The sequence below is a fragment of the Mytilus edulis genome, chromosome 10 (genome assembly GCF_963676685.1).
Source record: "Mytilus edulis chromosome 10, xbMytEdul2.2, whole genome shotgun sequence".
In the NCBI taxonomy this organism is placed as follows: domain Eukaryota; kingdom Metazoa; phylum Mollusca; class Bivalvia; order Mytilida; family Mytilidae; genus Mytilus; species Mytilus edulis.
The window spans coordinates 50,198,930-50,222,331 of record NC_092353.1 but is presented as its reverse complement, the minus strand read 5'-3'; the positions used below and the strand labels follow the sequence as shown (position 1 = coordinate 50,222,331).

The 23,402-nt window shown below is 32.9% G+C and overlaps 4 protein-coding genes across 5 annotated transcripts; 1 reads left to right on the top strand and 3 right to left on the bottom strand.

Annotated features, from left to right (window-relative positions):
• Positions 1-1,228: 1,228 nt before the first annotated feature.
• Positions 1,229-7,847, top strand: LOC139491405 (uncharacterized). 2 transcript variants are annotated; one of them, XM_071279080.1, is made up of 7 exons: positions 1,229-1,345; positions 2,891-3,320; positions 3,951-4,255; positions 4,785-4,980; positions 5,497-5,691; positions 6,460-6,732; positions 7,170-7,847. In XM_071279080.1, the coding sequence occupies exons 2-7, from the start codon at positions 2,906-2,908 to the stop codon at positions 7,451-7,453; spliced, it is 1,668 nt and encodes a 555-aa protein (XP_071135181.1). In that variant the 5' UTR covers positions 1,229-1,345; positions 2,891-2,905; the 3' UTR covers positions 7,454-7,847. The 2 variants fall into 2 exon arrangements, with proteins under 2 accessions (XP_071135181.1, XP_071135180.1); XM_071279079.1 differs by lacking the exon at positions 1,229-1,345 and adding an exon at positions 2,224-2,346.
• Positions 7,848-11,079: 3,232 nt separating this feature from the next.
• On the bottom strand, positions 11,080-11,568 carry LOC139492807 (dynein light chain Tctex-type 5-like). The gene has a single exon (XM_071280961.1). The coding sequence runs from the start codon at positions 11,566-11,568 to the stop codon at positions 11,080-11,082; it is 489 nt and encodes a 162-aa protein (XP_071137062.1).
• A 5,253-nt stretch (positions 11,569-16,821) lies between these two features.
• Positions 16,822-17,322, bottom strand: LOC139492805 (dynein light chain Tctex-type 5-like). The gene has a single exon (XM_071280960.1). It carries the CDS (start codon positions 17,320-17,322, stop codon positions 16,822-16,824), a length of 501 nt encoding a protein of 166 aa, XP_071137061.1.
• Positions 17,323-22,434: 5,112 nt separating this feature from the next.
• On the bottom strand, positions 22,435-22,989 carry LOC139492804 (dynein light chain Tctex-type 5-like). The gene has a single exon (XM_071280959.1). It carries the CDS (start codon positions 22,987-22,989, stop codon positions 22,435-22,437), a length of 555 nt encoding a protein of 184 aa, XP_071137060.1.
• Positions 22,990-23,402: the final 413 nt, after the last annotated feature.

The window sequence follows — 23,402 nt, the reverse complement described above, 5'->3', positions numbered from 1 at the left end:
AAATAAACCGTGGAAATGAGGTCAAGGTCAAATAAATCTGCCAGACTGACATAATGTATGTCATCAAATATTTTCATACACTGAACATTAAAAAAAAAGGTCTTTTTAAAAGAGGGGCGAAAGATACAAGAGGGACAGTCAAACTCATAAATCTAAAAATAAAGTGACAAAACCATGGCTAAAAATGAAAAAGACAAACAGACAAACAATAGTACACATGACACAACATAGAAAACTAAAGAATAAGCAACACGAACCCCACCAAAACTAGGGGTGATCTCAGGTGCTCCTGAACGACAGATCCTGCTCCACATGTGGCAATCCGTCGTGTTGCTCATGTTGTAACAAATCCGGTAAATAGACTAATTCGGTAGGTCACATTTATGAAAGGGAAGGGGATTGTAGTTACGACGTAAGGAACATATCCGATATCATCTGTGAAACGGTTATTCCATAACGGTCAACCAATTCGTGATGGCGTCCGTAAAATTTACGAAGGGATGATTTCAACTTCAACATTTGGAACTCTTGGTTTAATAGCTTCCTTGTGACGGCACAACCCTCTATCAAGAAAATCATGATAGGAAATACAAGCACGGGAATATCGTATCAATTGGGTGATATTTAAAAGTACTAGAAGTTTGTAGACGCAGTCGGATCACTTTCCTTATGTTTCGCTTTCTGCAACAGATGTACAGACTGGACAAAAACTGTATCCTATTTAAAAAATAAAAAAACATAATTAACTATATATAATACAGATTCTTTTTTTTTCTCTGGTAAACATTAATCGGGAAATGTATGTATTGTTTCGCTATGGTAAGTCTATAAATTAGAGAAAAAATAAACCGATATATTGACATGTTGAGTAATAGAAAATAAAAACTTTGAAAATCGCCCCCATAAAAACAGAGTATCAGCGATATCAATAAACTTTAGAAAATAAAATGAAATATAAAGTAAATAAAAAACTAACACAATAAAAAAAACATGAAGCTATGTCCCATTTATGTTTATATTGTATACCACAAAAGATGAAAACATACGAATAGGAAATAAGATAAGAAATGCAAGAAAGCGATTACAAATAAGTATTATTAGTTACACAGTGTCTTAGTGAATTTAAATACGATTTATTTGGGTCAGTAAATTCCATATGGGTGAGAGTAAACTATACTTACACAGTGACTCAACCAATCAATAAAGACATTTAAAAGACTTTTTAAATATACAAAAAAAACGGGTATTTCCACTGTCACCTAACCATAAACAAGCTTCCTGTTTATACCAGGCAGATGTAGAGCGTACACAAGTTTGATGTTGTTTAAAACGTAACCGGTATATGGTAAGTATAAAACTTACATGTATGAATAATTAAAAGTTTATATGTGGAGCAGGATCGGCATTCTGCCTACCCTTCCGGAGCACCTGAGATCATCCCCATTTTTTGGTGGTTTCGTGTTGCTTAGTCTATAGTTTTCTATATTGAGTCTTGTGTACTATAATTTGTATGTTCGTCAGTATTGTCAGTTTATTTTTTATCTATCAGTTTTGGATGTCCCTCTGGTATTTTTTAAAAGAACATGTAGAGTGTAGCTTTAAAAAGCAATATGATGACTTCTGATATATCGATTGAAGATTAGAATCTTTCATATTACTATCATGGATTGATCCCTTAGACCCTGCTTGGCTCAGTGTATCAAAACTATAAACTAAAACAGATGCTGGTCTTTCCCTTCACCTATATTATCACACTCAGTCTGTTAATATACAGAAAAAAGATGAGGTCATGGTGGTGTGATTCTCAAAGATACAACTCTTCACAAGTAACCAAATGACACAGATATTAACAACCATAGTTCACCGAAATCCCATACCGCATAGTCAGCTATAAACAGTTCGAAATGCCAATTATAAAACAATTCAAACGAGAAAAGTAAATGATTTATGTACAAAATAAATGAAGGAAAAACAAATATGCAACACAGCATAAAACGACAACCACTGGGTAACAGGCCAATAAACTTCCTGTGTCAAAACAATCAACACAGAAAATTCAACACCATTATATATTCAAAGATGTCCTGTTTTTTAACTTGTGGACAAAAGATGTATACAGAAGAAGATATAAAAGCCTTAAGGAAGTGATTACAAGAACCTTTACTTATACATTGACCTACATCCGAATCAATTTAGACATTTTAATAAATACTTTTTATAGATATATAAAAATCAGGGTTTCCCAGTGTCATGTAAACATAAATACATACAAAAACTTCCTGTTTACATGGAGGTTGGAGAGCCATTAATTTAATGAGATGCTGCTTAAAAGGTTATCGTCATAGGGTAAGCATGAAAATCACAGAACAACTTTTTTTTCAATTTAAGATTGTGTAGTCTTGATACATAATAAAACACAGTCTGAAAGCTGTTAATATTCGATCGGAGCTTAGAAGTTCGAAACGGTTCACAATAAATATCACTTCGAAAGGAAAATCTAGATTCGTACAGGTTTAAGCCACAATTTCACACAAAACTTAGATAAACTACAATCCTACTTAACTTTTGTAACTCTTATATTAACGTTCAAAATTGCATCTTGTAAATAACCGTATAATGTATGTGAACAAAATGTTTGTTTGTTTGTGTTTAAGCGTTATGTCATATATATATTTACGGACTTTATAATTTGAGGAAGCCAGAGTACCTGATGGTAAAAAGGGGCGGCAAATTGCCAATGCTTTTCATTCAAGATAGAACTTCCAACCATAGAGTTGACAGTTTAGTAAACCACCAAGACTAGTCAGTATATCGCTAAGGGTCGAAGAACAATTGCGCTTTGCTTATACATGTACATTAATTTAAAAGATATGTTCCCATTTCCTTTTAGATTAAATGACATTAAATGGTAATGGACGTAAGCGGTAACTTTACCATTTATTTGTCTGACGGTGGAGATGAAGACGAAAGAAATAAATCGAAACGAATCATCGAACGCTTGGAAGATTCTAATATTGGAATTATATACGGAGACAGAGATTTTATACCCGGATGTATGATACTAGACAACAAAAGAAATGCGGTTCTAAAGTCAGACTTAGTGGTGGTACTTTTGTCCGATAGCTTTATAGACTCGACTGAATGTGTTTATGATGTTGCTTTGGCAATTTGTCTAGAAAGACACATTATTATAATAGACAACAGAAAACTAAGAAGAATGCCACCATTATTAAATGAATTGCCAAAGATAAAAGGACGTACAAACTTTGTCAAAGTGTTACAAAAGCTGAAACGAATGGTTGATGGGTATTATGCAGAAGGTAAGTTCTGTTTTAGACTTGTACCTTCTCTTTTAAAAAGGCTGTTTCAATTCCGAAAGGTTTTTAGATTTTTGTCTTTTCATAGTTTTGTGTATGCTTTTTATTGATTTTTCATCAATATATGCGACGATGTTGCTTGGAATGGATTTGGATTACTTTTGTTTATGTCTATGTCTTGTTAAAAAACGCTTTTATTTTTGAATGGGTATATAGAATACACCTTATCGCTATTTATCGTAATTAAGACAAATTCCTGTTTGGTTCAAACATTGCAACAACAAACGTCAACTGTTTCAAGTTAAGGAAAGAAATTGTATAGAAAGCAAACAATATATATATATATTAAAATCATAACAGTTTTTTGAAGCTTTTTATGATTGTTTAAAAATATTTTTTTATAAATAAAAAGGTTTATGCGTAATACATTGTTTAAACTGGGCCCCAGATAGATGTCAAATGGGTGTAAAAGTTGTGTAATTTCAGATCTTATTCGGATTGGAGTAAAAAGCGATATGGTGTATTAGTTTAAATTCTTCGTATATTTTATTCCGGCATGAAATATTTGCCACTGAACGTTAAGTACTATAGTAACCAACAATCAATCGTGTATTTTGTTCAAAATTTTAACAGAAAAAAACCAATCAAGGAATAGGAAAGACGATGCACAGGTATATATCAGGGAAGTGGAACGAACAGCTACTTTAGAAAATGAACAAGAATTTCAAAACCAGATTCTCAGACTCCAGGCTCAACTGACGCAAACTCAAAGAGACAAGAAAATAGCTAAACACATTGCGATTGTAGATGGAGATAGAGCATTTAACAACTATCACCATGAACAAACAATACGATACCAGTTGGAGAAAAGAATCAGAGAAATGGAGAACCATATACAGACACTCAGCAGAGAAAACGTTATGCTGAAGCAGCCAGTGGTAAGTTCCCAACACAGGTCACAGAAATAAATTCTTAAATTTCATGATAAACCATTATATTAAGAATTGCATGCTTCTTTTTGTAAATTTATTGGGGTGTCAAAACGTTGACCGAAGTACTAAAAATGTACGCACGGTCAACGCTTTTACAACCCTATAAAGTTACAAAAAGAAGCATTCAATACTTATAATTACATTTTTTAGCTATGATCGTGAAAACACGAATTTTATTATTTAATTCACCTGTGCACTTTATTGTTGGAGCACGTGTTATCATGAGTGAAAAGTTGTATTGAGCAATGCAACTGCTTACGGAATAACACGTGATGTGCAGTTAGCCAATCAGAATAAAATATTATAATGAAACATACATCTAATGTAATTTTTGAGGTATATAGGAAAACATTTCTGAGACGAAGTCTTCTCTTTTGTATTTTGTTATGTTATGTCATAGCTTTGTTTGCTTTACTTCAATTGCATATACAAAAAGAAGGCACACGTTTAATGTATTGGTGTGTTTTACTTCTAGGTTTCTGTCAGTCCAATGGTTGAGAGAAATTCACAGCAAACTCCATTTCAAGAAATTCAAAAACAGATAAATCAGGTTTTGATTGAAATATCAAATCTGAGTCATAAGAATGTAGACAACGTGGATACGAATACTACATTCTACAGAATGCCGACTGAATTGAAATGTTTTTGTCAAAAATATGAGGAAATGATTGGTATGTATACAAATTTGTAAACCGTTTAAGGCCTAAGGGACGCCGATTTGATTTTTTTAGCGTGAGCCTCAGAGGGGAGAGGCAGGATGATTTTGTAAATGAATGTTTGGCCTGGTAAGAACTGAAATAGATGGAAAAATCCATTGGAAGATAACTTGAAAATGCCTAGTAACTTTAGTTTAGAGGTTTTATTTGAGATGTCGTAGTGATGATGTTAAGGACAAGGAACAATATATGGGCTATGTTTCAGATTTTGGAAAAAAGTTGCACACATCCTTTGCTCATTGAACTGCCTGAAAATCGAAAGAAAAAGTTGCATTAATCTAGTTTACTTCTGAACATGACTGATTGAAATCTTTCAAATTTGGTAAACATTTGTAAAGAAATCACATAAAATTTTCGAAAAGAGTTCTTTAATTTGTCTTTAAATCATCAAATATCCAATTTCAAATCCATTGATTTAAAAACAACAAAAAAAAACTGTAATAAGTTATCTAAATAAACTTTGTCACCCAGGTCCAAATATTTGTCGACTGGGACGATTACTGCATTTATCAAATCACCAGATAGAAAAGGTAGAAGAATGCAGGGAGTACGGTTATGTTGAAATGTTTTGGCAGACGATAAAGTTTTGGCAGTCAAATGAAAGCTCAGACGAAAGCTTTGTGACGTTACTGAATGCATTAGAAGACATTGGTGTTGATATCGGAGGTAACTTTAATACTTATATGAATTATTGAAGCTGCGCAAGAACGCATATATATATAGATATAGTAAACTCTACTTAGTCTGCATGATGCATGATTTTTTATTATTGATTGTACATGTGTTTGGCTTTTAACTAGCTGTCAGTAACTGCGAGTACTCTCAAATCGTATTTTTTTTGTTAATTTGACCTGTTGATACTGTTTATAATGCTTTTTTGTTATTTTATATAAATTTTCACTTCTTCTTACTAAATTTGTATAAACTTCAAGATTTACCTGTATTATTAAAATCGGTTTTTTTCTAAAGTGAATATTTTCGAAGGTTTAAATATTTCGCAGTGGTGTCTTGTCATGCCGGCTTTGTTTGGACTTGTTTGCTATAGGAATCTGATGTACAGTGGTTGCGTTTGTTTATGTAGTTTATACGTGTTTCTCGTTTCTCGTTTTTTATATAGATTAGACCGTTGGTTTTCCCGTTTGAATGCTTTTACACTAGTAATTTTGGGGCCCTTTATAGCTTGTTGTTCGGTGTGAGCCAAGGCTCCGTGTTGAAGGCCGTACATGGACCTATAACGGTTTACATTCTTTAAATTGTTATTTGAATGACTATGAGAGTTGTCTCATTGGCACTCACACCACATCTTCCTATATATCTATCTACAAAGTTAGAGATGAGTATGGCAATTTCAAACACGTTTGATAATACAATTTAAAAGCTTAACAACTTTTTCAGAAATTAAATAATATACACGACTGTTTGATATCTATTTAGGAAAGCCAATGTCAAAGACAGAAGTGCGAATACTCCATGAGAAGATTCCTTTCATCTTGAACAATATTTACCAAGTAAATGACTTGATACCATACCTGATATCTCAGCACGTGTTAACGCACGTGACTGAGATGTTTATCAGAGAACCTAGGAATAAGGAGGAAAGACTATTACGTTTAATCAATGTTCTCACAACAAAACACTATGGAATTAAGGCCCTCTGTAATGCCCTTACCCATACAAATCAGGAATTTATAGCAGACGAGATATCACGTGAGTATATATATTGACACATGACAAAGTAGGCAAACGTGGGTCTGCTTTAACTACCTCAGATATACTACGGAGTAAGCTGGTCCCCCGTTCCAACTAAACTCCGCACCGAAGCGTAGCAATAACTGAATACAACAGGGGACCAGTGTGCTTATGTGCTCTTACATTTAGGGATGGATGTAGGATTTTTCATAAGGGGGCGTAATTCCATTAAATCGGGACGAAGAAAAAAAACGAGAAGCGTAGCGAGTTTAAATTTGTTTTGAAGATTTTATGCTGAAAAACATTGCGACCTCTTCCCCCTTTGAATCATCTCTTAAAATGAGAATGTTTTCGATAAGATAATGTATTAGCTATAACCGTGAAGAAATATTGATAACATTAAAAATAATATTGCATGTGGGTTAAAAGATCTTAAAGTTATCATTTTATTGTAGGTTCTATGCCAAATATACCGACAATCCGTTTCCCTGTTGAATTAACTGATGAAAGCTGCGATTCTCAATGGAGTTCAGATGAATCTAGACTACAAGTAGCACGTGTTGCACCAATTACCGCTACAGTAAATTCAGTAAAAGCATATGCGCACCTTGAACAAAAACATCAGTGTCAGAATGAAGACTTAAATAATACATGTGTCGATGGAATTGAGCAATTAATTAAAAAGGACTCTAAGGAAAAAACTATAAAATCCCGGCGTAGGGGTTGTAGTATTCAATAGTACAAGTACCAGCCTCAAATATTGTACATAGTAGTCAGAGAGCTCATTGAGGTTTTGCATTTTAAAGAACAAATTTCAAACAGTTGAGAAATTGTTTAGCCTGCCAAAGCCAAAGATAACACAAAAAAAGTGAGAAAAAAAACTTTAGAAAACTTTTATGTTTTTCTTTTGCATACATATGGAATAAGTTGACTTTAGGAGTGAAAGATTGCAAATTAATACAGTTAAATAATAAATACTTTTATATGAGTAGTCTTGAAAACATGAAGCATTTGTTGTAAATGATATGTTTTTGTATAAATTATTATGTGCTGTAATTGTGATATTTACTTGACTTTTTGAGGGTTAACGTGAATTAAGATAAAGTTATTGTATACAAAAATACAGTTTTTTTTTTATATATTTATTGCAAGTATGAGTGTTTATGAATATTTTGGGATGCGGGATATATATAAAAAGTTGGATGTCGGTTATTAGAGTAAATAGAAACAGGGATCTGGGAAAGAAAGGGAGAACGTGTGTAGTATACTGTTGTTTTTACTTTTTAACTGTTCTCTTTCATTTGCGTTGTAAGTTTAATTTATTTTTGACTTGAGTCACTGCCTAGCTGCCTTGTCTGGCAAAACAGTTGTTAGACGTCAGAACAAACGCGGACTACTTCGACTTGTGAGTTTGAAAGCCCGTTTGTCTTCTTTCTGCTCCCCATGTAAGTTAGTCTACAGCGAAGAACTATTTTCGCCGGGTTGCTTATATTTATAAACATTTTTTTTTCTGAAGAAAAATGTCACAATCACTATTTGTTTACTGACTATTTCAAGAAGTGTAATTTTTTACTGGCGTCTTATAGGTATTCAACAATTGACCCCAAATCTTAAAAAAATAACCTTGAAGAAGTGACAGTTGTGGGTACGATCGTAAACTTCATACACTAGTATATGGATTTATGATTATTGCCCAATTTCACATAAGAAAATTACACTTTAAAAGAAATCATTGATCACTAAAACTGATATTACACCCTTGACTCGATTTCACTTCCCTTTTTAAAAAAAGTTCAAGTATTAAAAGTGAATGGAGTGTAAGTAAATATAGAATAACTCTGTCCTACTGTTTAAATTTTTATGATGTTGTATAATTTATAAAGTTGGTATACATACTTTGATTTATATTAACGCTTCGTGTGGGTGTCATAGAACAAATATTGGTCTCTCCTGTTCGTTAATATAATAATAAAAATTCACAAGGAAACTTGAAACGTATACTCCACGTCTATCGATACACACTAAATAATATTTGGTCCGTTTTAAATCATATTCCCAACTTATGGATCTTCCCTGAAATATTTGCCAATGGACGTCAAGCAACAAACAATCAGTCAATAATATTATATTTCTTATCCATATCGCGGCGTGTCATAACAAATTATGTTTTATTATATTGATTTGTCTGTCATATGCGCCACGAAAACATTAAATGAAAGTTTCTATATTTAATACCAGCAATGAAAACCCCTCCTCTAAATTAATGTGAAACTTCTTCACTCTCAGGAAGGTGGGGATTAGATATACATTGTAGGTACTAAGACTCGTTAGAGCTACATACAACATGTAAGGCCATCTCCTCGTAATGCAAGTAAAATTTACAACAAAAGAAAAATTTATATTTCCTTTCGTGAACTCACCATTTCTATCCAAAAAAATAAATAAATCAAACAATATCTTCTAATGGAGTAAAATCAACCGCAGTTCATACAATATTGTAAATTGTATGTATCTTATCATGATTGCCTTCAAGGGAGGTTGTTGTTGTCACCTTTGAACCAATTTGGTTCATGATGGTAAAGTCGAGGTCAGCTCTTCAAAAGTTAAACAGATGCCAGCATGATTGGGTTGAAAATTATGGAATATCAGTGTCAAAGATGGCCCGCACAATTAAGAGCGCATTTGTTTCTAACCTAAACGATGTAAACGATTACGCGCGTAGTCGTTTAATCCATTTGTTTCTTACATTTTTTGGTCAACGTTGACATCGTTCACGTAAACGATGTACGCGCAAAATAGTCGCGTAGTCGTTGATCGTTTATCGTTGAGACGTGTAAACGATACATTTGTTTCTGCATCTGTCGTTTAAATAATTACGAGCACGTGTTGTTTTCGCAAAGTCCTGGTTATTTATTTCCCGCACTTTTACCTGTTTGTTTACAGTGCGTGAGTGTAATCTATTTCTGTCTGACAACGTGGGGTCGGTAAAGTTTATTAAACGATGTATTTGTTTCTAGCAGCTCAACGTTTACTAAACGATAGTCATCGATGACAAAATTTCGGGTTAGAAACAAATGCACTCTAAGGCTACTATCTTATCCTCTTTGTGTCGTTTATGACTCGAAAAAAAAACTAGCTGATCTACGGATTTTTAATCGCCATGAGGAAATCTACAGGTGTCGCTCGTTAATCAGGAATTGTTTACCCTTCCGGAGCACTAAACTATAGATGTTGTATTTAGTGGACTTTCGGATTTGTATGTTTTTCTTTGGCAGTGTCTGTCTTTCTTCAACTAATCGTTTTGTATTTTTTTTTATGTCTTTTCTCCTTTCATACGGATCATGCTGATTCCATTTTTAGTTGTTTGATACACATCACGGTCTGGTCGTCAAAAGTCTGAGCAATCTCGGACTATTATGCACTTACAAAAAGAAATCCCAAATTCTTTATCCGCAACCTAGATTTTAACTTTCAATGGGATTACTGTGGCCTTTTTAACATTTTTATATTCGAGCGTCACTGATGAGTCTTTTGTAAACGAAACGCGCGTCTGGCGCAAATATAAAATTTCAATCCTGGTATCTATGATGAGTTTATTTGTTTCATCCCAAATTTTCTTAATATGTATTTTTATCACTCTACTTAAAGATGCACGCATACAATAACTATAGAAATAAATTAGGAAAGCTTATGAAAATATACGCAAGTTATACACTGTCCACACTAGGGAATATATTTGTGTGTAGACAATGAACGATAACTGTGTACTCGGAATTCAGAATTTCTTCCGAGTTATATCCCTTATGCCGTTCATGCAAACATAATCATGATCTAAAACGCCTTTAAAATAAATCGGGGAAACTATCCAAATGGACTCGGTTACTGGACAATTTATTTTTAACAATCGTTTATTATCTTATTTCCAGTCGATAAATTGTCATAAAAAAACTACTGCTAGCACCAAGATTTATAAGGTTATATTTAGTACAAGATTCATTACGGTCTTATGTATACTAGTACTGAAATATCCCATTCAGTATACGCATACGGATATAAATTACTCACCAACGAGGCTTTATTCAGTTTTGACCATTACAAATATGGATGTTTTCGATGATTGCTATTATATACAAATGTGTGCATCAATAATTTACAACTATACTGAAAAGAAATGAGAAAAACAAAACACGTCTTTACTTACTCAATATATATATCTTAAATTCGTATATTAAGAATTTTGTGTACTGTGGATTATATTATTTTCGTGGGTACCAATTTTCGTGGATACCGATATATGATATTATTATATGATGTGCAACATATAAGACGAACTAGTCTTCGAACTGCTATGACATTGTTGTTGTCTTATTCATAGTATAACATGTAGCAAGTTGCCACGATCACACTATCCTCGAATGGTACAGTCACAGATGTATGTGTATCTGTAGAATCATTCCATAGACATCTACTTCCAACAGAAATTGTAGCGTTTTCTTGAACAATAGTTACGTGTACAATTATTCTAAAACGACTGTTAAAATACTCCGCTTTGATTCGTTGTCTGATAGCATCACTCAGTCGCGTGCAGAGAAAACCACGCCCCTCTTTATCCAAGAAATCTTCCTCCTCTCCGGAAACCACCTCCAGTATTGTATTGTTCATGATACTGTTGACAATTTTGGTTGCGATAGTGTCATCTGGTGCTATCCTATATGTATTCTCATAACGAATTTTAGGTTCTTCGCTCGTTTCAGTTCGGCTGCTGTCATCTTCTCGCTTAAAGATGTGAGGAGACTTGATAACGTTTCTCACTAAATTAGAAAATCTACTAAGTCTTGGGAGACGCGTTTCCATTTTGTCTTGTTAAGATATACACACATAATGTACTTGGGTTAAACGTACTAAGTAATTAACGATTAACAGACAATTAAATCTTTTGTTTTTAGTGTGAAAGGTTAATCATTCAAAAGATAGAACAGTGACAAGTCAACCCATGAATTTAGTTTGTGTTTCGTTACTTAATAGAAAACAATCAAATATCGTAGCTGACAATAGACTATGCATGAATTCTTCTTAACCTAGTTTACTGTGCGTATTGCTGTGTGTTTTTTCAACATTGGCTAGAGGTATAGGGGGAGTGTTGAGATTTCAAAAAACATGTTTAGCCCCGCCGCATTTTGCTCCTGTCCCAAGTCAGGAGCCTTTGTTAGTCTTGTATGATTTTTCAATTTTAGTTCATTTATATATTTTGGAGTTAGGTATGACGTCCATTGTCACTGAACTAGTACATATTTTTGTTTAGGGAGCCGCTGATGCACGTCTTCGTGTGCGGGATTTTCTGGCTATCATTAAACAGTCTTTAGAACTGAGGGAGTCGGACCCGTGTCAGGCAAGGTTATCATGGTTATGATGGTGTTTTTAATATACATTTATAATTGAACTCTTAATGTTCTATTATTCTTTATATTGTATTGTATTATATTGAATTTCATTGTATTGCATTTTATTGTATAGCAATATAATATTTCCCACAGAAAGTAACCAAAAGTTAGCGTGCAATAAATTCTAATATTGCACTAGTACAATAAATCGTAAACATTCATGACGTCATCAACGACAAAATCTTAGTTTAAACCAATTTTTACTTTGAAATATTATATTGCTATACAATAAAAGGGTTATTGCATGAATATTGGGGAATATTGTCCCTCGTAGAACATATATTGCACTCGCAAGCTCGTGCAATATAAAATTCTACTCGGGACAATATTCCCCAATATTCATGCAATAACCCTATAGTATTACATTGTATTTCACTGTATTGCAATTGTATTGTATAAAATTATTGCTTGATTGTATTGCTTGACCCTTATGGGTGTAATTTTGCAATAAAGATTTATGTATTGAAGACTCGTTGGTGGACTTCGGCTGTTATCAGCTCTTTGGTCGGGTTGTTGTCTCTGACACATTCCCCCTTTCCATTCTTAATTTTATAAATGTAAAGAAAGCATGTTTTCTTCTGCAGTGGCAATTATAAAAGACTTTTTTGTAATATTGTATGTTTGGGTACAAAAAGGGGGTCCATATCCTAAGCAACTAAGCTAAATAATGCATGTCTCATCTGACATAAACTTTTGTTTGCTTGGTAACGTGGTAATGGCTTAATCCTTTTAATCTTATGAATTGCTGATGAAGCATGTTTTAATATTTGACAAGAAGAATGACACATTATAAATGAAAGATTTATTATCCAAATAACATGCCGATTGTACTTAGCATTACATGTTACAAACTATTTGGTAATTTAGTATCTTTTTAGTTTATCCGATTATATAATATATTTGTTTTAAAAAAACCTGCAAGGGGTATGAATGAAATAAATGTGTTACCCCCACAAAAAGGTTAATAAGGTCATCGTTAAAATTTTCAAGTTGAGTTATATAGTTACGTGCACAATGGACCAACTCACATTTTATGTAAAGCTATTGCACTGACGATGGTGTTTTCAATTCAACAAATACGACGGAATCTGCTTCGATGAAAAACTGTCCAACCTTTGAAGAAATCCGATAAAGCAAATGTGAAATGATTTTCTTTTTTTTTCTTTTTCTATAAGATTCGATCAAAGTTTTTTTTATAAATAATACCTATGCATTAAGATATAAAAGATGGGTTTTTTTTCTAACATTTGGCACTGTCTTCTCAAGAGATTAAGCATATTTCTTTTATATTCAAAAATGTTTGATAAATGAATATCTTTACCCTCACGGGAAACCCCAATAACACTGAAGGAGAGAGCATGTGTATTTATTCATTCTAACAACTACAATTGTCAATCCTCCTTTGAAGCAGGGATCTTAAAACCTTCTTTTGATCGAATTCGAAACAAATTGCGTATCTTAAAAAAAATTTTTTTTTTAGCATCTTTATGTCTAAGTCTGGCACTATCAAGATGTTTGATCGTTTTTTTGACAAAAGAGACGTCTCCAATTTTCATAAAGACCTTTCCTTTTTTTTGCAGGAACATTCCAGCAGCACTTTCAATGCGAAGTAATGATCCCCCTCCACTTGTTTCGAAATTCCAATTTATCAGTTTCCTTGACGGATGATTTTTTTTCAAGGAACATATCGAACTTAAAAGTTTTTACAGACCCTACCATGATTTGATTCAATTTTCGCAATAGCTTTGCCAAAAATTAATAACGTGTGCTATTATATTGTTTAAGCTAATTTACTTACCTATTTTTATCGAATGCGTCTCACCAATGGATTTCTTTATTGTCATGAGTAGTAAATCGATTTCCACCAGTCGACTGTTGACTGATTTATTCTTAATCGCATCCACTATCTATTTTTTATACCGGTGGTCAAATGTTTTCAAGCGAGAAAAATAGTTATTGAGGCTGCCATTGATGAACGATTTAATAGTATGAATTCCGATTTAAAGCTCTCCGAACAAAAGGAAATGTGGTTTGTGTCAAAAGGATAGCAACATTGAACAACACTTTCAAAAAAATCAAGAATGTAAGGGAGCTACCATTTGATTTTTATGGGGGGGGGCTAGAATGAAATTTGAAATAAATAGGCAGGACAGGAGTTTTGAGTAAAAAAAAAGGCTGGATGAGACACTTGCAAAAAAAAAAGTCAGGATAAACTAAAAAAAAAAAAAGGCAGGACCGAACAGAGTGAAAAATAAAAAGGCAGGACAGAGATTACAACTAAAAAAAAAATTGCAGGACAAAATTTTTCATTCTAGCCCCCCCATAAAAATCAAATGGTAGCTCCCTAATACAACAATAAACAAGTTCTTAATTGCAAAGAGTCAAGCAAAGTTGTAAAAGACGTCTAGCACCAAAATCTATCGTCAATACCAAACTCACATAAAGAGTAAAAACATAAAAGTGTCTACCGTCAATACCAAACTCACATAACCAGTAAAAACATATAAGTGTCTACCGTCAATACCAAACTCGCATTAAGAGTGAACACATAAAAGTGTCTACCGTCAATACCAAACTCCCATAAGGAGTAAAAACATAAAAGTGTCTTCCGTCAATACCAAACTCACATTAAGAGTAAAAACATATAAGTGTTTACCGTCAATACCAAACTCACATAAGGAGTAAAAAACATAAAAGTGTCTACCGTCAATACCAAACTCACATAAGGAGAAAAAGCATAAAAGTGTCTTCCGTCAATACCAAACTCACATTAAGAGTAAAAACATATAAGTGTCTACCGTCAATAACAGACTCGCATAAAGAGTAAAAACATAAAAGTGTCTACCGTCAATACCAAACTCACATTAAGAGTAAAAACATATAAGTGTTTACCGTCAATACCAAACTCACATAAGGAGTAAAAACATAAAAGTGTCTACCGTCAATACCAAACTCACATAAGGAGTAAAAGCATAAGAGTGTCTTCCGTCAATATCAAACTCACATTAAGAGTAAAAACATATAAGTGTCTACCGTCAATAACAAACTCGCATAAAGAGTAAAAACATAAAAGTGTCTACCGTCAATACCAAACTCACATAAGGAGTAAAAACATGAAAGTGTCTCCCGTCAATACCAAACTCACATTAAGAGTAAAAACATATAAGTGTCTACCGTCAATACCAAACTCGCATAAAAAGTAAAAACATAAAAGTGTCTACCGTCAATACCAAACTCGCATAAAGAGTAAAAACATATAAGTGCATAAACTCAACCAGTAGCGATAATCCTTACATATATGACACACAAATAAAAAAGAATTGAATGGTGTTTATTTGGTTTTTTTCTCGATTTATACGAAATGCCGAAAGTGAGTCACATTCCCTGTTTACATTTTCAATACTTTATTTTTCTGAAGTCACTTTCATTTCGTATAAATTTTCAAAAACATAGCGTTGTGTTTCCAGATCTTATAAATATAATTGATATTTATAATACAGTCAAACGTTTCCATCCCTCACAATTGTGTCTGTCTCAATTTTACTAAAAATAACAAAAGTCAGAAGGACTTCTATGTAAAGTTAGATCTTCATTTTACACGTCAAAAACATCTAGAGAAATTGTTTTTAATCCTTATAATTCTGAAACCATTTTAAATTTCAATTTCAACTTTTTTTTGGACCCCAGTATTCCATTTATATGTATAGGGGGGGGGGGGGGGTGTTAGTTGTCACAGTGACAACATGGTCTACCGAATTTACAACAAGGGAAATATCCTAACGACCCAATCAAATTCAATTAAGTTGTAATATGCATATAAAAATATTTCAAAAGGGTTATTTCTATAGGTTTTATCATACTTTTGTAATAAATGTGGACCAAGGCAGTATCTAAGCTTTTCATGTTTGTAATGTTTTTCGTGTGGAACCACTTAACCAAGTTCAAATCAAACTAAATGAATAGCAATTTAGTAATGCCAAATTAATGATTAACAATTTTCAATGATTCCAATTAAAAGACAGAACGCACTATAAACCAAGAGTCAAAAATAAATATGTAGTTGTCCCACTCACGTGCACTCAAGTATTAAAAAAGAAAACTTGAGTTCTAGATAAAGTATCGTCATGGCCCAAGGTTTCTTCAATAGTTCTGTCTGTCCATTAGAATTGACAAGAATAAAACCTATTCTAGACTTTAAACAAACCTTCAATATAGATGCAGTTAGTCCTTTATAGAAAAGTAAACAATCAAGACGTCGTTCGAGACGACCGAGATTGTCGAGCACTCGATTTTCAAATAACTTATTTGCAAAAAATAGACACAATAAATATTAGGCAACATTCAAAAACTTGTCTCTTACTTAAAATTCAGAATAATATAAACACGACGGGTGTCAAACACATGTGGAGCAGGATCTGCTTACCCTTCCGGAGCGCCTGAGATCACCCCACTTTTTGGTTGGGTTCGTGTTACTTCGTCTTTAGTTTTCTATGTTGTGTCGTGTGTACTTTCGTCTGTTTGTCTTTTTCTTTTTTAACCATGGCGTTGTCATTTTATTTTCTATCTATATGTTTGAATATACCTCTGGTATCTTTCGCCTCTCTTTCAGAATAGTGTTTAAAATGTGACTACCAAATAAGAACACAATATTGATTTAATGATTCACTTATTCAAAATAAACAGCATAACAAGTTGATACAATATAACTATCACCAAAAGGTATGGAAACTGTCATGTGATTGTCTGTGTTATCGTTCCATAAACATCTACTTCCGATGGAAAAAGTGGCAAAATCTTGAACAATAGTTACATGAATTATAAATCTGTACCTAGTATTAGCATATTCCGTTTTTATTCGATGCTTGATGTCGTCTGTTAGTTTCGCACACAAATGACCCCTGCCCTCTGACTCGAGAAAATCGTCGTCTTCACCGGCAATGAGTTCTTTAATTGCCTGTCTCATTGTGCCTTGAATTGTATTTTCCGAGAGTAAATTGTCAGGATCCATTTTGTATGTATTTTCCCATTTGAATTTATTAAGTTCGTCTGTAGTTTCAGATCGACAGTTGCTTTCATCGTCTCGACGTCCTGACGGTGTTTGACTTTTGGTGGCAGCACGAAGCTGAGCTGCTCTAGCTGTTGGTCTCTGTAGATATGCTTTATCCATTGCTTTTGTTGTAAAATCCACAAATTTCTATTTACAATGTCTCTCAACAAGAATAAATATTACAGAATGTTATATAAAGTCAAAAATGAATTTGCAAGTTTTGAATTAATGGAACCAGTGAATCGAATTAAAGACTTTCTAAAATGATTTAGATTTTTCTATTGTTTAATTGAACTTGCTTGACAACCAATACATGACAGATGAATGAACACAATTGCTTATAGTTAATTAAATCTTGTTCAATGCTATACATACCTAAATTATAATGGCGGATGTATCATTGACTAATGTCTGCATTCAATTCAACTGTATTATTAATAGTGAGAAGATCCAAAGTCTCGATTAATTTTCAATAAAATGCATATTATGTTTTGTTATCACTGCCAAGTTGCAATTATCCTTAGTTATAATGGAATCATTATTTTCAGTGCTTATTGAAATTATTTACATTTTTATTAATTATATTTTGTGCCATTTATTTTGAAGCGAAAGTTCTTCTTGTTCGTGAAATTGATTTAACTTTTGGAATTATTAAAATCGATTTTTAATTGCTTTTAATAAAGTCAAATGTCTGTACCTAATTTAACTAACTGCATGGTTGATGTACTTTTTACTGCACTATAAAGTTGCTGCGAACACAAATCCTGACGTTACCGACGAAGCGTGCATGTAAGCTGGTTCTCGGCTGACTACTTGAAACAGTCTAAAATTAAACGAGCAATCTCAACAGTGTTTATATTTATGAAGCAAACGTATTTACCTTATGGACTGGAATGTGCCTTATTGTCATTCAAGCATTGTAAAAAAAAAAGTAATATTGAAATGAAAAACAAAATTGGGAATGTGTAGACCAATGTCATAATAAGTGGCATTTTACCTTGGATTGACCAAAACCAACAAAAAATGTTATTTACAACTTTTGTCGCAGAAAGATTGACATAGGGATGGTGATCCGGCGACGGCGTTAGTGAACTTCTTTTAAAAAAGCTTTATATTTTAGATGGTGGAAGACCTGGAGGTTTTATACTTTGTATATAGATTTCTAATGTTACGAAGTTTCCGTCTTTCCCACTATAACTCGTATGTTCGTACCTTGCAAGGTCCTCGTGTCTTCAGACAGTTTTTACTTGATATCGACCTCATATCAGTGAACAAGGTTAAATTTTGGTGGTCAAGTTCAAAACTCAGATAATATAAGCAATAGGTCTAGTATATTGTGTATGAAAGGATTGTAAGGTATTCATGTTCACCTGGCAGATGTCGTCTGACCTTGACCTCATTTTCATGGTTCAGTGGTTATAGTTCAGTTTTTGTGTTTTGATCTGTTTTTCTTATACTGTTAGCAATATAGGTCAACTTTATTTGGTTTATGGAATGATTGTAATTTGTACATGTCCAACTGACAGGTGTCATCTGTCCTTGACATCATTTTCATGGTTCAGAAGTTTATAGTTAAGTTTTTGAGTTTTTGGTGGGTTTTTTTTCTAATACATTATGCAATTGGTCAACTATATTTGGTGTATGGAAATATTTTATGATGTTCATGTCAGTCTCACAGGTTTATTTGACCTTAACCTCATTTTCACGATTCATTGCTCAGTATTAAGTTTTGTGTTTTAGTCGGTTTTCTTAAACTACGAGCAAAAGGTCAACTATATGTGTTGAATGGCAGGATTGTAAGCGGTGCATGTTTGCCTGGAATGGTTCATCTGACCTTGACCTCATTTTCGTGGCTCATTGGTCAATGTTTAGTTTTCTTGATAAAGTTTGATTCTTACAAAATATAAGCAATAGGTCAAGTACATTTATTGTATTTTATGCTGGTTAGGTGCACATGTATTTCTCGTTTTGTATGTATGACCTTGACCACATTTTTTTGGATCATATTAAGTTTATGTGATAGTTGTAGTAAAGATTCATATTAAGGAATATCAACATTATATCAAAGGTAAGTAAAGAAGGCGAGACATTTCAGCGTGTGGACTCTTGTCCTTTGAAGTTATGTGATTTTCTTCGGGTACTCCGATCTCCTCAACAAAAAGAGTTGACAAAAAGGATATATAATAGTAACAAGAAAAGAAATGATTTAGAAATTGTAAATTCTTGGAAAAGTTGTTTGGGACTCACAAAAGCAAAGTAAAAAAACAGAAACGCAATCGCGTGACAAACATTGCTTGGGTTGCTTTGATAAAGATTCAGAAAATTTTGTATTGCTGAATCATCACTATGCGAAAAAAATCAATTTTCGGTGTAAGAGTAGAAGGTCAAGATATCAATGTTTGTTATTTGATAAGCCGATGAATACAACAAGTATATCATTGTTCTTTTAACTGATTGTTGAAACTATCAAGTAATTTTTTTATCTGAAATAGGAGACCAATTCGGAAGTCAAATCAAATTATGTTTTTTTATGCGTCTTCTTTTTTATATACTTAAATTTGCAATGTATAAGAGGTTCGAGATGACGGAGTCGCTGCATAAAACATACAAAAAAAATCATAAAATCAAGAGGATTATATGATCTTATATAACTCTCTCAAGAAAGAAAAAACCTTTAATTCCAATTTTTATGATACAAAAATACCAGCAGTTAAAATTATATAACTTTTGAAAAAGATTTATTGCTGTTAATAAAAATACTTTCAAATTTTAAAATTTGTAAGACATCCAAATAGAATATAGACATAAATATTCAGATAATATACACTTGGGGGCCTTTATAGCTTTGCTGTTCGGTGAGAGCCGAGGCTCCGTGTTGAAGACCGTACTTTGACCTATAATGGTTTACTTTTACAAATTGGGACTTGGATGGAAAGTTGTTTCATTGGCACTTATCCCACATCATGAGGCTTCTTATATCTACTTTTAAATAGTATAGACATAAATGTACGGAATATGTTTGTCGTCAAAGGGACTCGGTGCCCCTATCCCTATTTCGACCCTCTGTTATGTCATTTTTTTACACGTAACCACATGAGGTGAAAATGCATATTATACTGTTTGCTTTTTATCACACTTACATTTTTCCATCGCTAAGCAAATTGATTCATTTTTTCAACATGGGTTTTGTATTATCATTAATAGTATAGAATAACTTGAATATGTACATTAAACTTAATTCATTTGTCAATCTGCATGCATATGAAAACTTGTCATATCAATAGAAATAATTTAACTACTAGGCAAGAAGTTCATAACACAAACATACATGTAATACCAACGTTTGTCTTGTATAAAAGATCCATTATATATATGAAGATTTTAACTGTCAGACGAATTTTACTTCAAAGAAATAAAAACATGTCAATAATTTTAAATACAAAGTTTATTTCATGTTTCATTTCTTTGGATAAAAGATTTAGAACGCAGCAAAAAAGTGCATTACAATTGTGATTTATAAAAGAATTGGTGGCCTTCGGCTGTTCTATGCTCTTTGGTCGCGGGTTGTTGTCTCTTTGACATATTCCCCATATCCATTCTCAATTTTAATTTGAATTAAAGCATTCAACAACTTATATCTTTTTTTATATATACATTGTAGGTATACATGCTTTTCCCCTACCGTGAATGACAGTTGTATATTTTTAATTAAATCAACTTTTATTTGTATTATTTCATAATGAAAAGAAACAACAACAGTCTTTAAGAAACCCACTTAAAAATTCGTTTAAATGTTAGTTCTATTATATATTAACAACACCATAGACAAAGGCAATTGTAAAACAAAACATTGGGTTTATAAATCATATTGTTCCTTGCGGTTCAAAGGTATGTAATTTCAAAAATCCATAAAATTTATCAAAGAAAACAAAGACAATACTACAAGAGGGCAATATAAATTTCATTACGACAATAATTTACCATGAATTCTTTAATTTTCTCTTTGTATCTGTTATGTTTAAAATTTGCCATGGACACATCAAACAATAATAAAGTAACACGGTTTCGTATATTTGTACATGGAATCTATGAACAATTTAAATAAATCTGCATATAATTATCTATTTCATGAATTGAATTTATATTGTTTTATAGACCATGCGAAACAATGTTTTATATTTGCATGGGAAAAATTCTTTCACTCACTCAAATATATTTATTAGTATTATAAAACTGATGATTTAAATCAATTATTTGTATCACCATTAATAACGTTATTTAAATTGTTTACAAAAAGCTAAATACATTTTAAATTTAAATTGTTCCTAGATTCAGTCATCGATTTTAAGTACTAACAATTAACTTTCATTAATTGGTCTACTCGTCTATATCTGCCAACTACTCTAGACATAAAATGAATGAATTTTAAATCTGAAGTGTTTCGTCCGAATTAAAGTATAATTGTAAAATTGCTTGAAGTCAACTAGCTAACTACCAGATAAAACTGACAAATAATCGAAGACGTTCAGAATACAATATTCAACAAAATCAGGTGTATAGTCACTATATTCTATCTGTCAGGCCCGAAATCGCCCGGGGTCTAGAACAGTTGTAGGGGGGGGGATCCAGCCATTCTAAAAGTGGATTCCAATCATATGTTCCCATTCAAAAGCATTGATCGTTAATATTACCTAGCCCCCCCCCCCCCCCCCCCCCCTGGATCCGCTACTGAGTTGGAAATGATTTTTTACAGAGAATTTAAAAGATATTCCATAAAACCAAAATAACAAATTAACAAAAATCAAAGACACATGATAAAAACAACCATTGAAAAGGTTCTTTCCATACATACACACATAGTACATTTGTGCGTCATACATGTACATGTTCTCTGCAATATGTTCTTGAAATAAGACCTTGAGGATGCAACTTTTGGCTTTTCGGGGGGGGGGGGGGGGGATTATATGTCTTGTATTCCCTATTTCTGCTTGCTGTTTGAAAGGTTGAATAAAATCAAAAGAAAAGAAAAACGTACATTTTCACCATCTTGAATAAGAATTTAAAATTAAATTAAAGATCTGAAACATGAAACTGTGTATATTTGATAAGAGTCTCGTTACAGAAAATATAAACAAACCGTTTCCATAGAAACTGAAAATACTGCAAACTTTTAAATCCCGTAGAATCCTTTATTACTAATAATAACAAATTAACAAATGTTCCGAAATGAAATCATTCTAAATAAATCCCATAACATGCAGCTACGGCAAACACAGTTTTATTTTTAAAAGTAACACATGCAAAATTATCGTTCTTTTCATCCCATATACAGCGGCTACCTATCTGTACTGCTTGCTCAGAATTCTCTCCAACTACAACTTGTACAACATATCTGTACCGTTTCCATGGAAACTCCTTAGCTCGTTCTTTTATTAAGGATGACAAGTTTGCGGCAACTGTCGGGCATATTTTCCCGTTATAGTCCGTCTCGGTTAACTGTTTGTCTAATATTTCTTTCATTGCTCTTTCCATCTGTTTGCTAGAAAACTTATAATCCTCACATGGATTCAGTTGGAATGTATTTTCAAGTCTGACATGTTCATGAAAATATTTCCCTCTGTCATGATCAGAGCTTTCAGATTTACTATCGTTTCCTTTGTGATCCCTTAAAGTATGCCCATGGGCTTTTGTAAGCCTGCCCGGCACAGTCAGGTTCTGTCCATGCCCAGGTATATGACCACCGCCATGTCCGTGTGTTCTCCGTATCCTCCTAGAATCCATCGTCATGCTTTTCCGCAATAAACAAATACTTAGTCAATATTCACTTTATAACGGAAACCAGAATGAACTTCGCAATTAGATAATTTTATCTAAAAGCGTGTCAAACATTGATTAAATCCATCCATTCACCGTACCTACGTTATAAATATCTGTGGATTACTGAGAATTCTACCCGATAAATATCCTATGGAAAAGCTGGCGCACAATCATCGATTCTGATCCTCAATTCGTGATCACAGCCTTCTATTTGACGATACAAATGGGTTTTATGAAGTATTTATGAATGACAGCCTTAATTATATTGACTTAGTTGAAATGTATACATTATCTTATTTTACAGATTGAGATTGTTTCTTACTGTTAAATCTCATTTTCTACTCAGGTAAAGAGATAATTATAAGAATATAGATTTTTTTTCG

Bases quoted from the DNA above. Each gene is read 5' to 3' on its own strand.
- LOC139491405 (XM_071279080.1), top strand. From the start codon at position 2,906: ATGGTAATGGACGTAAGCGGTAACTTTACCATTTATTTGTCTGACGGT. The intron at 3,321-3,950 runs GTAAGTTCTGTT...AAATTTTAACAG, and splicing joins TGATGGGTATTATGCAGAAG to AAAAAAACCAATCAAGGAAT. The intron at 4,256-4,784 runs GTAAGTTCCCAA...TTTTACTTCTAG, and splicing joins TTATGCTGAAGCAGCCAGTG to GTTTCTGTCAGTCCAATGGT.
- LOC139492807 (XM_071280961.1), bottom strand. From the start codon at position 11,568: ATGGAAACGCGTCTCCCAAGACTTAGTAGATTTTCTAATTTAGTGAGA.
- LOC139492805 (XM_071280960.1), bottom strand. From the start codon at position 17,322: ATGGATAAAGCATATCTACAGAGACCAACAGCTAGAGCAGCTCAGCTT.
- LOC139492804 (XM_071280959.1), bottom strand. From the start codon at position 22,989: ATGACGATGGATTCTAGGAGGATACGGAGAACACACGGACATGGCGGT.